Source organism: Aricia agestis, chromosome 4 (assembly GCF_905147365.1).
Source record: "Aricia agestis chromosome 4, ilAriAges1.1, whole genome shotgun sequence".
NCBI lineage: Eukaryota > Metazoa > Arthropoda > Insecta > Lepidoptera > Lycaenidae > Aricia > Aricia agestis.
Genome location: NC_056409.1, coordinates 21,823,914 through 21,839,444, shown reverse-complemented (window position 1 = coordinate 21,839,444; position 15,531 = coordinate 21,823,914). Strand labels below are relative to the sequence as shown.

The window sequence follows — 15,531 nt, the reverse complement described above, 5'->3', positions numbered from 1 at the left end:
CCAAAACTCTTTCAGTTGTCAAGTTTCAGTTTGACAAGTTTTTATTATGTCAGCGTGTTCCTAAACTATTACCAGTATACTGGCCTAATCGCTTAGGCCAATGATCGCTAAGGTTTAAGATATTTTTATTTATGTCACACTTGACAGTACACTGATATTTTTTGGAAACACAACCCATCTCTAGTCAGTGATGCCAACCTGCAGATAATTTCCATAAACTTATAATATACTGTCGTTTAAGTTTATGATAATTTCAGATCGGTGAGGAACCAATAGAAAATCTAGAAGTGTCTATCCTTACGCCATCTAGTTAAGATTGTTAAAATTAAAATTAAGATTTATAATGAGGGATTTTCATTTATATTTAAATGAAAATCCCTCATTATAAATCATTCAAATGCAGAAGATGTAAGTTGTAACAAATTAGAATCTTTAATTTGAAAAATCCGTCCTTAGTTTAAAGTTTTAAGCTTTGACTTTGTTTTGTGTAAAAAAAAAATAACCATAGAGTATATTTGAGTTTGACCATAGATAAAGTACTATAGTCTATAGTACCTCAATGAGTTTGACAGTTTGACTTTGAGAAATGCAATGAATATGGAAACCATCAGAACTCACCATAGACTGTCGTAAGGTTTATGATCCCCGCGTTCCAGATGACGTTAGAAACGCTCACGCTCAAGACCGTAGTTTTTCCCGTTCCATTAGCATGTGACCGTCAGCGATACAAACCCAAGTGGAACGGATTATGGATCGTTTTGAGCGTTTTGAGAAAAGTTTAAAAAAAGAACTATAATTTTTTTTATACATAGGTAGAATGAACCGAACTTGGATATTATGATCCTTTTCTTCAAGTCGTAAATAAAAGTAATTTTATTGTTTATAGTTACATTTATTTTACAAATAAAATACATAATATTATTTTTGTTTGGTTTTTAGTATTACATTTTTTTACTTAAGTAATCATATTTTAATATAGTTAAACTTTTATTATATTTGAGTTTTCACATTGAATCATATTTTAATAACAAATCCACATACTTTGAATATTGACTATAATTGTCACAATATACATATAAACGTTAGGTAACAATACCGCATAATGTTTAGTCAAGTACGAATAAATCAACAGGTATAGGAGAGATGAAAATTAGTATTAATTATTATAATATTTTATAAGAAATCATTTGACCTTTCATTTAAAACAATTTATTTTCCAATCAAAATATTTCATAAATTGTTATTTAATTTATTTAAGTAATATAAATATTATTTGTAATGAAATAACATAAAGTTTTTTTGTCTCTACTCTCTCCTGAAAACTTTCCGAACATGGCTTTAGCGATATAGTTACGTTAAAATTAAAAAAAAAACTAGAACGCCCACTTTGGCTGCGTTCCAGATGACGTTAATTTTGACCAAAACGCTCAAAACGTCCCCTTCTGCCGTTCCCTTTGGCGACCGGGGTCGTTTTGATAGCGGCTATGACGTCACTCATGACGTCATCATTTTCGCTCAAAACGACCCTTGACGAAGATGGGTCAAAGTGGCCGTTCTAGTTTTTTTTAAATTTTAACGTAACTATATCGCGAAAGCCATGTTTGGAAAGTTTTCAGGAGAGAGTAGAGACAAAAAAACTTTATATTATTTCATTACAAATAATATTTTAATTAAATAAATTAAATAACATCTCATCTCTCTTATACCTGTTGACTTACTCGTACTTGACTAAGCATTAAGCGGTATTGTTACCCAACGTTTATATGTATATTGTGACAATAGTCAATATTCAAAATATGTGGTTTTGTTATTAAAATATGATTCAATGTGAAAACTCAAATATAATAAAAGCTTAACTATATTAAAATATGATTACTTAAGTAAAAAAATGTAATACTAAAAACGAAACAAATATATTAATATGTACCTACATATTTTATTAAAATAAATGTAACTTTAAACAATAAAATTACTTTTATTTACGACTTGAAGAAAAGGATCGTAATATCCAAGTTCGGTTCAATGTACCTATGTATAAAAAAAATATACTTAGTTCTTTTTTTAAACTTTTCTCAAAACGCTCAAAACGATCCATAATCCGTTCCACTTGGGTTTGTATCACTGACGCTCACAAGCTAGTGGAACGGGAAAAACTACGGTCTTGAGCGTGAGCGTTTCTAACGTCATCTGGAACGCGGGGTTTGACTCATCTTCGTCGAGGGTCGTTTTGATCGAAAATGATGACGTCATGAGTGACGTCATAGCCGCTATCAAAACGACCCCGGTCGCCAAAGGGAACGGCAGAAGGGGACGTTTTGAGCGTTTTGGTCAAAATTAACGTCATCTGGAACGCAGCCAGTGTCGTAAGGTTTATGGAACTCACTGAGGCCGCCATTAAAAAAAAGAAGAAGAAGAAGAAACAGATGAGATCAACGATCTGTCAACATTCTGTTTTGTAAACATTGCCTTTGGAGGTTAGAAATTTTTAAAAGTTATTGATCATTAGTTTTGATTGTAGTTTCCTACCAAAAAAATGAAAATGGTTGTAGAAGAAAAGGATTTCAAACTTAAACCATTAAAGTGTGAACTCAACTATCTTAGTAAATCAGATGGGTCTGCAATTCTTTCTCAAGGTAAGGTTATTTCTTTTGTTCTTCATTTTTTTAGGGTTCCGTAACCAAAGGGTAAAACGGGACCCTATTACTAAGACTTCGATGTCTGTCCGTCTGTCTCTAGACTGTAACTCAAGAATGGTAATAGCTAGGGAGTTGAAATTTTCACAAGTACCATACAACAAACGTTATTTTTTAATGATTTTAAGGTAAACGCACGCTTATCGCAGCCGAAAGAATGGAACGAGCCGAAAGAAACGAATTTTAGAATAGGCTTGATGACTATTTTTTTTTCTTATTGGTAATTGAAAGACCCTTAAAAATAGAAACATTGCTGAAAGAATGATCCTGATAGCTTAAGAATTCACCAAGATATGACAATTCAAACATCTCATAAAATTGACTTGCCCGAAACGCTCCATACAAAGTGCTACGAAAGACTGACGTCACTCTTTCGTAGTTTGTACGCATCGGGAGAGAACTTTGTTAGACAGGTATATTAAATATTGCATTTGTGAAAGTGGTTTCATAACAAAAGTTGCTTTTAATTGCATAAGTTATCGAATGGTATACAAATATTAGGAAATTTAATTGAAAAAAAAAATCGACTTGATTATCCAACTTTGAAGGCGCATAACAAAAAAAATAAAAATGCTATCCAGCTGAAATTTTGAGAACACTTATTTTTCACCGTGATTTCTTTATTTTATTAACAAAATTCGCTAATCTTTGACCTTGTCATCATCCCTATTCTTTATATGAAATGCTATGAAACCTCGCACATTTGCCCGTCGTCAAATCGGTCGAATCTGGCAGGATCCCAGTAAGGCCTTCTGAGAATTCGATTCGTTCGGTTTGTTCGATCCGGCTTAGTGTGTGTTCACCTTTAGTGATTCTTTTACATTTTTTTCTTTGTATCAATGATGACAAATGAAATTTTCATAAAATACTCAGTTTTATATTTTATACTTTAATAAATAATAATACCATTTAAATAATATTAATAATTAAGGTGGTCTCCCATACAAAAATACATTTTTCTCTATTTTTGCTCTATAGTGGTACGGAACCCTTTGTGCGCGAGTCCAACTCGCATTTGGCCGATTTTTTCTAATCTAATTTTACATTTCAGGTGAAACAGTAGTTGTGGTAAGTGCAAATGGTCCGCTAGATATTAAGACCACAAGCCAAAGCATAGAGAAAGCAACTCTTGAAGTGTTGTTCAGTAGTAAAGGTGGCAAACCATCAGTAGCAGACAGGTAACTTTCCTTCATTTTCATATATTTTATTTTATTTTTTATTACAACCACATCGCATACATTTTTTACTTAAAACTAAAATAACAATTTGTATTATATCTAATGCATACGACAACTACGGTGTACATAGCATTAATAACAATAATATTATGTAATTATTATTCATCAAAATTTTTAATTTAAATAAAATAATATAAACTTAAACAAATGAGTCTCTTAATTTTTTCGTAAAGTCAAAATATTTATCATGGTACACATCGAGATCAATAATACTATTTATTTTATTATATTGAGCAAATATTTTAGTCATCGGAGATTGTAACCCAAGATTAGTTTTGCAGGGAGGAATATAAAATGTCTTAGTTATTTTATTTCTAGGATATTTGTATGGTACGTTTAAGGTTATATGATTATGCAGACTGTTACATATGACCTTACCGTGGATAATTTTATACAGAAAGCACAAGTCAAGTAATATTCTTCTATTCCGTAAGGTGACCATATCGAATTTATTCAGACGTTGCTCGTATGGTTGCCTATGTGAAAATCCGCTACTGCCGTAAGCTAGGTATCTAGTAAAAGCCCGCTGTATGTTTTCGATCCTTTGAGAATGCACTACGTAATATGGACTCCAGACTATGCTACCATACTCAAGGTGGCTACGGACGAGTCCGTTATATAACATGATTTTAGTTTTGGGTTGCTTAAAATTTTTAGAGTTTCTCTTAACAAAGCCGAGCATACGAGCGGATTTTGCTACAATGTTATCATAATGTTTGATGAATTTTAATTTGTTATCTAAGATTACACCGAGATCTTTAATTTCATCAACCCCTTTTACAATAGAGCCATCAATTTTATACTCAAGCAAGTGGTTTTATTTTTCGTGAAAATTTTATATGGAAGCATTTATTAACGTTGAGCATCATGTTATTAGAGTCACACCAAGATTTTATTTCGTTTAGATCTTTTTGGACTTGAGCAACGTCACTACTATTTTTTATAATTTTATATATTTTCAAGTCATCTGCATATAAAGATTTCAGACAGTATTTTATTTGGGATGTAATATCATTAATAAATAGTAAAAATAGCTTTGGACCCAAATGGGAACCTTGTGGGACGCCTGAATCTGCGCAATACGTACGCGACACAAAACCATTCACAACGACATTTTGCGGTCGATTCGGGAGATATGATTTAAACCAATCCAAGAGAGAACCCGTAAAGCCAAAATTCCTGAGTTTTTGTATTAGCTGACGATGATTCACCTTGTCAAACGCGCTGCTAAAATCAGTATATATCGCATCAATTTCATCACCATTATCTACACGCTCACATAAATCGGAAACAAATGGCACAAGATTAGCTACAGTAGAACGTCCGTTTCGAAAACCATGTTGATGATCTGTTAAATTAGGCTCAGTGAAAGAAGTGAATGTTTTCTTTCTATTGTGTCTTTCTAATCACCTGGAAGTGAGTCTGTTACTTCTTTGTGGTTAAATTATTCAACTGATTTTGCTGGGTATGGAGATACTTTGAGTCCTATGAACTGAGAACCTATTAAGAACATGGGGTAAATATTGCGGAAAACTATATTGACCTGGGCATAAATAAATTCATGCCTATATAAAGTTAAGGACCAGGCTAGATTATTATTTATATCAAGATATTCAAATCATTGTTTTTCTAAAATATTTCAGATACAAAGAGAATGTGATAAAACAAACATGTGAAACAGCAATACTAGGGTGTTTGTATCCACGTACCGGGATCACCATAACAATACAGGAGCTTGAAGATTATGGTGGAGTAAGTATACCTTGTAACATAGAAATCACACATACATATGCAGTGCATTTCTGTGGGCTAAGTGAGTTTTTGGTTCTTTACACTGAGGCAGTAGCGGCGTTAACGCTGGGCGACCACCCCGGGCGCGGGGGATAAAAAGGGGCGCTGAAGGTAAACAAAAGGGGCGCCATTTTTTTCAGCACTACCAGGACCCTGGGCTCCCAAGAAATTTCGTCCACTGAGGATGTTAGCTACGATTTGTGTGGCATTGAATTAGTTGCTATTTTTTTTCTGAGGATTTCCTTTCGATACCTTCATAGTTCATACTTAATTTAATGGTAAAGTCATAAAATTCACTCAGCACTCTGGTGTATTTACGTGGTCATTCCAAATTTCCGTCACGATACTCAAATTCAATTGAGGTAATTTCTGTATGATTTCAGCTACTGACATGTGCAATAAACTGCACATGCTTGGCTCTCCTCAACTCGGGGGTGTCGATGAGACATTTGGTGGCAGCGGTGGGATGCGCTGTTGACGAAGTCGGCAATCTTATTCTGGATCCTAACTATGCACAAGTGCAAAATGCGAAAGCGTTACTGTATTTTGTGTTCGACAATCGAGATAAAAATCTCGTTACAGGTCAGTTGTGCTAGTATTCATAATCATAAAACTATAGGAGATCATTGCTGAAGATTGATGAAGTGAGGGCACAAATAGTAAAATGCAATGTTACCATGGGTCTAAGATGGTGTATTTCCCTTTCAAATAATAATAATATTTCATTGAAGGACTGGCAGCCGAGAAACCAATTAATAAATGTATAAAATTATCTCATTTAAAGTATAACTATATGCAGGTTTCACGGAGGGAAGTTTCAGCGAGCACACATACGAGGAGGCGATGGCGCGGTGCCGGCTCGCCAGCGACCTCGTTTTCAAGTTCTACAGGGACATCGTCACCACTTACTCTAATGTTATTTAATAAAAAAATATTATTATACGTTTTATATGCTTAAACCTTCACCTAATTTAAATGAAGGCCAAATTAAATACCCAGCAATAGTTAATAAAGCGAAATAAGCAAATAATACAATCTAAGTACGTAAAGGCCGCACACAATAAATAATTATTATGAGGTCACTCGGCAAAAAATGTACCAGCTGCACCCCACAGTTTCGCCCAGAGTTCTTGAAGTTGTAAGCAACCATATCCTTACTTGTACCGATTTTATCGTAAAGAATAATACAGGAGTTGCCACTGTTCCTAAACAGAAACAAACTGACTCCATCATGTACTATCAATAGCACAGAATTGACCATACAAAGTGACCGACGCATCTCATGCAAATGCCACAACATCACAGAGACACCGCGCCCATTTAAATGTCCTGAGAGTCGCGAGTCGTGAGACATATTATGGACAATTGATTTTTAGGGTTCCGTACCCAAAGGGTGAAAACGGGACAGGTGAAAGGTGGAAAATAACAATAATAGCTTAAGCTAAATTACACTAAGTATGTAAAAATGCAGTGCCATTAATTATATTATAGAAGCGACCTATGATTTGTCAGCTTATTTTTCCCAAGGTGTGCTGTCATTGAGAAAATCAGTTACCTTATAATAAGCCTTAGCACACAATCGTTCTTTAACAACTTTTTTAAATTTATTAATTGAAAGATTTTGGACGTTTTCTGGGATTTTATTGTATAGGCGTATACATTGACCTTTGAAAGATTTGTTTACTTTGCTCAGCCTGGTTATTGGTATATCTAGCTTGTGCTTATTCCTAGTGTTCCTGCAGTGAATGTCACTTTTCATTTTAAAATTATTTACATTTTTTTTCACGTATAGCACATTGTCCAAAATTTAATGAGAGATTATGGTTAAAATTCTTATTTCTTTAAACTTTTCTCTGAGAGACTCAAAGGATGACATTTTATAAATGGATCGTATAGCTCGCTTCTGCAGCGGTACGGAACCCTTCGTGCGCGAGTCCAACTCGCACTTGGCCGATTATTTCAGATTTCTATTTATCGTCTACATACGCGTCATCTTATACCAAACGAATTGTAATGGAATCAACAATTTCTTATCAAATTAAAAAATCGATACAAATACAAGGTTTTTAGCCCCAATTTCACCAAGATCTGTTAACGCTCGAATTAGTATCACTAATGTGATAAAAGAGGTAATCCTCTTTCGTTCTTCCTTATAAATTAAAGAAAAGACACGACACACTAGTCATTAACAGACGTCAGTGAAATTGGGGCTAAGCTCAGGTTGAGCTCAGGTAAATAGAGAAACAATTAAATAACTTGTAGTTTTTTATTTGAAACAATAAGTATCACAATATTTTTTTTATCTTTGGGTGTATATTTTATTGTACTTGTTTGATATTTTCTTAATAATTTTATATAAAAGTAACACTTAAATTAAACTTATAATATCACATAAAATTTGTTACATTTAACTTAACTGGCAATCAAATTGCGAGGCAGACATTTTTAGGTCTAATTGGTCTAAACAAATCCCACAGAAGTCAGAACAGAGCGTCATTTTACATCGAGACGCAACGCGGTACAAAATAATTATTAAAAAGTGAATGAATAAATAAAAATTAAACTTTACTTACATCACAAAAAGGTACACAAACCATTGCAAGAGTTAAAATTTCAAGCTGCACCATGCTGCAATAAAATGTGTATCTTTGGTTGCTAGTTGCTACAAAGTACAATTTCGAATAACTATAATATAAAAAATGCAGCGTCGTGCTGCGACTTCTATCTATTATACCCCCCATTACATTATCATTTATATTGGATCATTTCTATGATCATATATAGGATCCAATATATCTATATAATTAGAAAAATAATTACATTACATTATTTGAAACATATTAACGAACAAGAAATTAAAAACTCTTTTTTATATTAAATAACTGGCAACACCTATTTCTATGACCGTATTGGATCCAATCTCTCAGCAAATGTCAAAAATCTATGATCAAGGAAGAAATGAATCATATGTCTATATTACATTATCCAATATCATTTACTCAATGATCTCGGATCCAATACCTATACAAGGTGTAACAAAAATAAGTGATAATACTTTAGGGTGTGTATGTCTTCCTTATAGAGAGTACACTGTGAAAGTAGCAGCGCTGAAAGACCCAATTTTTTTTTCACTTTTGTATGGGAAAACTCGTGACGTTCGGGCGCTTGCCCATACAAAAGTGGAAAAAAAATTTCGTCTTTCAGAGCTGCTACTTTCACAGTGAACTCTCTACAAGGAACACGTACACACCCTAAAGTATTATCACTTATTTTTGTTACACCCTGTATATGATAATCTAATAACCCCCTAAGGGGGATTTTTCTAATTATATACTTGGATAATCTTGCTGAAATAACAAAAAACAAGCCATATTAAAAATGACGATGTCTTTTGACAAATCGAATTCTCTGAGATCTAGTAACCCTGACGTCAATACCTGTCAGCGTTAGCGCTCTCCATTGGCTATTGAAACCACATATGACGTAAAACAGGATCAATGAAATATGATAATGTAATATGCAGATATGATCAAATGATCATATATATTGGATCCTATATATATGATCATAGAAATGATCATATATATAGGATATATATAGAAATGATCATATATATAAATGATAATGTAATACCCCCCTAAGGCATAATTCTCTTAAGCCCTATCCACACTCGCGGCGCAAATTGCGGCTGCAATTTACGGATGCTACGCGCCGCGCCGTGAACACGACGCAAACAAATACGGGCCGTATTTGTTTGCGTCGTGTTCACGGCGCGGCGCGGCGCATACACTCGCAATCCGCATTTACGTTCGCGCATTTGAGTAAAATGGACGTTGAAGTCACTGTTGCTTCTGCTCTAAAGCGGGCTTAACACTCGCGGCGCGAATTGCGGCCGCGATTCACGAACGCTACGCGCCATGAACACGATCCGGATAAATACGCTCGTAATCTTCACATTTACATTCGCGCATTTGAGTAAAATGGACGTTGAAGTCGTTGTTGCTGCTGCTCTTACATAGTGTGCTTATCAAAATGTCGCGGGCCAGAAAACCGACACCGGACGGGGAAAGCCGCGAAGCCGCGAAACCCTCCACACTCGCGGCCTTCGCGGGCTTTCGCGCCGCGAGTGTGGAGCCCGCATTACATTGTGTGCGATTGCAAATAAAAGCGAGTGTAGATGATGTTTGCGTTCGCGCTTCGCAAGCCCTTTGTCGCGGGCCAAAAACCGACACCGGACGGGGAAAGCCGCGAACTATCCACACTCGCAGTTCGCGGCCTTTCGCGCCGCGAGTGTGGAGCCCGCTTTAAACACATAACAACAGAGTGACAGCTAAACTAAATATAGAATTCCCATTCCGATTATTATTTTACAATCATCAATAGGCCAAGATAAAAGAGCCAGTGTGATACAGAATATTTTTCTCTTATATGATATAATAAGGCAATATGTTGATGTTGCCTTATTATAAATTATTATTTTTACATTGACATAATATAATTCTCTATGCGAGTGTTACACACACAGAAGTAATCACATGTGTATTAACTACATTATCTAATTATTGCTGTTTCTGGTATAAAATATTTAGTATCAAACACTGTCTATTAGTTTTTTTATAGTTTGTGTAGACTGGTTGTCTCCAAACATATCTATGTAACTTATAGCTTTTTCCACATTCTCTCTGTGCAGTTCTCTAGTCTTTTCTAAAGCTTTAGTTTTAAAGACTTCATTTTTCAAGTTTTCGAGGTCAATGCTCGTAATGCTTTTAGTATTTTCAAACTGTTTAAATAGTTCATTATTTTCACTTAGGGCAAACAAAACTGGTGCACTGACTACTGAGAAAGGTTCCTTGGAGTCCTCAGCAAACTTCTGCAGCTCACTGGCAGCTTGCCATGCCAGGCACAAATGGCAGCCAAAGAGGTAGGCCTTTTTCTGCTCCTCTTCACTTTTGCCTGCCAGTAACAGTGCACCCTCACACCCACGTCCAAATAGTGTCCCACCATTGTACATAGTCCGTAAAACCCACTCCCTTTTGGGAGAACCAGACACATCGGTAACATCCAGAGGAACTGTTTCACATGAAATTTTAAGGAAATCATTTTTATTCTGGACAGGCTTTCCAGGCAAAGGCATGTTTTGTTCATCTCGGGTCCCGTAGAACTCCCCTTCGCTTAAGTCCCTCAGCGCTGTGGATATTAGATGTGATAAATCCTGGTTCCTTAAGCGGGCTAGCATACCATTAGCGGTCACCAGCAAGTAGTCTCCAATGAGAATAGCAATCTTGTTAGCGAACATTGATGTTTCTTTGGTACTGTCTTGTTCTTCTAGGGGCATGTTGAGGAGCCCCCGGTGGATGTAGTGGCCTGTTCTGATCATTTCGGTGAGCTCGGCCAGCATCCTCTGCTTCTCAATGAGTGTAGGGGTCTGTAAGGTGTCGTTAGGAGTGCTTATCGCTTTGGACAGCAGCAAAATAACCAATCCCCATGGCTGGAGATTGTTGTGCTCATTGTATAAAAGTGTTCTTGCTGTCTTTACTATTGGATGGTTACTGCCAACCTGTAACATATCAGACATATCATTGGACATTACTTATAAGGAAAGTGAGAGTACCATACTTTTTTGAGAGAACACATGTCCCTAAATAGTAAAATCAAATGATATAGAAACAAAATACAAAAGAGTGGAAAATTATGAGATCACTTTACACTTATAATTTTAAAAGTGTGAAAACTAAACAAGTTCCTTGTGCTATATTAATACTAATCATTGCGACCTTGTACTCTGTAGACTTGTGTCATAACATTATGTAATATTTCCTTATATTTTTCTTTTGTTCTAGTAATACAAAAGTTACTTATTTTTAGAGTTTTATTATTAATTAATCAATGAGTAAAATAAAGACTAATATTTTAATGAAAAATGAAATAGGTATAATAAGGTCTAGATTACTATAAATAGTAACATAGTAAAATATATTTATTGGTTTTATGTTTTAGCCTTCGTATGAGGTGTTTTATAATTTTTACAATTTTTTAAATTTTAATCTGGACTTTTCATTTACAAATAATTGGTTTTCATACAAATATTTCATGTAATGGTACTTACAATTTTTCTTAAATGTATAGCTAAATTGGCGAACTCATCGCTCAGTAACCACCGTAGGTTCATGAAGGAGGTAGGATATCCAACAATTTTCTCAGCTTCTCTTATTAATTTGTTCCATTGGGTTACAGGAGGCTTGAAAACAAATTCTTCCTGGGTAAGGCTTGTCACGGTGGTCTCGAGCCTTATTGATTGGGAACTTAGAATAGTTCTACGCAAATGACGGACAATAGCGTACGACATGGTGATCACAAGTGTTCTTGAAATATTTTTACAACAAAATATTCATTGATAATTTGGAAAAATTAAATAAATATGCGCGCCACTCGCGTGATTATGTCATTTCTCACACTTTGAGTTTGACACTGACAGCATTTTTGAGTTTTAACATTAATCCGAGTTATGTCATAATTCATTTTTTCATTGACTTTTATAAGTGGACGCGGCATAATGGTCTCTACCAAATCAAAATACTGTGGTCGGTCCGCCATTTTATGTTCCGGTTCTCCGAGGTACATAAACTGTCAAAGTGTCGTATTATAGGGATGTCGAAATTGAAAGAAAATATCGATATATCGATACATCGATATTTGAAAAAATATCAATATCGGTCTCGATTTAACGATATATCGGTCAAATTTTTCGACCAATTTGCTTTTTTTTAAATTAATTTGTAGTCCGTCAAAAAAGTGAAGAAATTTAAAAAAGTTTGTCCTTGGATCGGTACGTTTATATTTTTACTAAAATTTTTGTTATTTTACCGATGGCTTGACTTCGTATGTGCTAATTTAGTTAATAATTAGACAATTAATAAGATTTGTGTTAGAATAGTAACATAACATGGCTTGATTTTCGATATTAGTCAATCAACATAGAAATTAGTAGATTTGACGTTTAGTGATGTACTTTTTTATCGAATTTAAAAAATATAAGGTGAAGAATCTGATCATTTATTTAAAAGATGTTAACCTTAATAGCTCCCTTATAACAACTTACTTATCGATATCCTCGACAAATATCAACCAAGTGTCCCATCACTATAGACCGCCATGTTTAGTTCTTGGCAATATGGCGCCGGCCACACTTTTTTGTAGTTATGTCGCTTCCATCTGTTTCCTTATTCATTGATTTTTTTATTACCTATGTTGCTACGGCTAAATTTTGGGCTAAACAATGATGAAATACTCAAACCAGATATGTTACTACCGCGCGCGTTGTGAAGCTTCAAATACGGCCCAATTGGGCCGTCTGTTGTTTAGTCTGCATCGAGCGCAGTCACGAATGTGCCGCGTCTTGTCTTACCTAAATAAATTGAAAATGACGTCGTGCGTGTATCGAAAATGTACCAATTATGACACGAAAGTAAACAAAACACATGGAATCTCTTACCACATCTCTTGATTGCAATAAATACCTCGATTATTTACATTTTCAATTATTTTTTCGAAAAATCTGGAAAAATTTGAATTTTCGTCATAGCTCAGGCGAAGAAAGAGACAGTGATACGATTCGACGTTTAAAAATATAACTGTCTCTTTTACGTAAATGGTTTTTCGTATCTTTTGTTTCACTCATCTGTCAAATTTGTCAATGTCTGCAATTTTGAATTTGAAAATTGTTCGGAAGAGATTTAAGCCGGAAAATAGTGTGGACGTAACCTATCTGTATAAGTACAATCTGTATAAATACAACATCATTGGGGCTAAATAAACTAAACCAGCGTAAAGTAAAAGGCGGAAAAACAAACTTCAGGGATAATATTATAACAGTCGCAGCAGAGTAGCAATTGGAGCGAGGGCGCTACTAGCACATACAGTAAATAAACCGACACATTGCACACGTAATATCAGAATATTGACAGAAATGTTGTCATGTCGAACAAAACTTTTTGATTACTGTCTATGCTGGTGCTGCACAGTGCACTTTCGTTTGCTTTGCAGACCGTAAATCATAGGCGTTGTTGCTACGTATCCATCCACAGCATTGATTTGACAGATGTTGCCAGACAGCATCATTGAGATATACTATTGCTATTGTCTGTCAAGAAAGTGAAGAAATTAAAAAGTGGCAACATTGTAGTGTTATCTCTTTTTTTCTTAGATTGATTTGATGGGATGACACTATGATGTTGCCACTTTTTAATTTCTTCACTTTCTTGACAGAGTGTAGGAGAGAGCCTTATATCAGTGTATAAGCGCCAAAAGCGTGTAATGTTATGTCCTACTTACCAGGACATAACAAAGGAGTCAGTCTGCATATTTCATGTAATAAAAGTGTTAATAAAGGTTTTTAGTGAACATTTAATGCTAGATGTTGTTGAGTTTTGTGGTTCCGCTAAATAATAAACCATAAGAATGGCCAAAGAATGCTTCAAACACGTGGATTAAACACTAAATACGTAAGTTTTGAACAACGTTTTTTGGGCTTTTCAATCGGTATTTTTGTAAACTAAAAAGATAATGTATAATGTTAATAATCCCTTATTCGTGCTGAGCGTCCGTGGCCAAATGGGTAGACCTTCGGTTCGCACTCCCAGAGGGTGCAGGTTCGAACCCGGGTGTAGCCGTGTACCTTTGAGACATTTTCTGATCTCAAGTACATAATACGGACGCTCGTACGGTGAAGGAAAACATCGCGAGGAAACCCGCACATAGTTGGTCCCAGACGTATTGACTAGTTCTTTCCTCTGGACTAGGCCGACTATGATGCGAGAATGCCGTATGCGCTTGGGCAACCATACGGACATTTAAAAATCTTGTCCCAGGCACTACAGTATTTGAGGAGTGGTTACTTCGCTCTGAAAATCTATATCTATACTAATATTATAAATGCGAAAGTATCTCTGTCTGTCTGTCTGTCTGTCTCGCTTTCACGCCAAAACTACTGAACCGATAGTAATGAAATTTTGTACACAGATAGTCTAAAGCCTGAGAAAGGACATAGGCTACTTTTTAACTGGAAAAAGGGGTTGTAAGGGGGTGAAAATGCGTAAATTTGGTCAAATTAACTTAGTTCCAAAAACTTAAAACAGATGGCGCCAAGAGTCCCCTAGATCGCGCTATTGCTTGCTCATGCGTATTTCTATAAGAGGTGGTACCATATTGAGCTAGATTTTTGATTCTTTCGATTGTTATACACGTTATTAACTAATAACTCACCTACCAACTTAGACATCAAATTCAAAAACAACAGCGCCAAAACTACTGAACCGATTGTAATGAAATTTTGTACACAGATAGTCTAAAGCTTGAGAAAGGACATAGGCTACTTTTTAACTGGAAAAAGGGGTTGTAAGGGGGTGAAAATGCGTAAATTTGGTTAAATTAACTTAGTTCCAAAAAACTCAAAACAGATGGCGCCAAGAGTCCCCTAGATCGCGCTATTGCTTGCTCATGCGTATTTCTATAAGAGGTGGTACCATGTTGAGGTAGGTTTTACGATTCTTTCGATTGTTATACACGTTAATATTAACTAATAACTCACCTACCAACTTAGATATCAAATTCAAAAACAACAGCGCCAAAACTACTGAACCGATTGTAATGAAATTTTGTACACAGATAGTCTAAAGCCTGAGAAAGGATATAGTCTACTGCTTACTGGAAAAAGGGGTTGTAAGGGGGTGTTTATGTGTAAATTTGTTCAAATTAAGTTAGTTCCAAAAACTGGAACAGATGGCGCCAAGAGTCGCCTAGATTGCGCTATC

General features: G+C 35.3%; 2 protein-coding genes across 2 annotated transcripts; one reads left to right on the top strand and one right to left on the bottom strand.

Annotated features, from left to right (window-relative positions):
* The first annotated feature begins 2,457 nt into the window (after positions 1-2,457).
* Positions 2,458-6,662, top strand: LOC121726016 (exosome complex component RRP46). The gene is made up of 5 exons (XM_042113231.1): positions 2,458-2,633; positions 3,745-3,871; positions 5,575-5,683; positions 6,106-6,304; positions 6,522-6,662. The coding sequence occupies exons 1-5, from the start codon at positions 2,534-2,536 to the stop codon at positions 6,644-6,646; spliced, it is 660 nt and encodes a 219-aa protein (XP_041969165.1). The 5' UTR covers positions 2,458-2,533; the 3' UTR covers positions 6,647-6,662.
* Positions 6,663-10,281: 3,619 nt separating this feature from the next.
* LOC121726453 (all trans-polyprenyl-diphosphate synthase PDSS2-like) lies at positions 10,282-12,164 on the bottom strand. The gene is made up of 2 exons (XM_042113835.1): positions 11,829-12,164; positions 10,282-11,279 (listed from the first exon to the last, which is right to left on the bottom strand). Exons 1-2 carry the CDS (start codon positions 12,066-12,068, stop codon positions 10,314-10,316), a joined length of 1,206 nt encoding a protein of 401 aa, XP_041969769.1. The 5' UTR covers positions 12,069-12,164; the 3' UTR covers positions 10,282-10,313.
* Between the last annotated feature and the right edge of the window lie 3,367 nt (positions 12,165-15,531).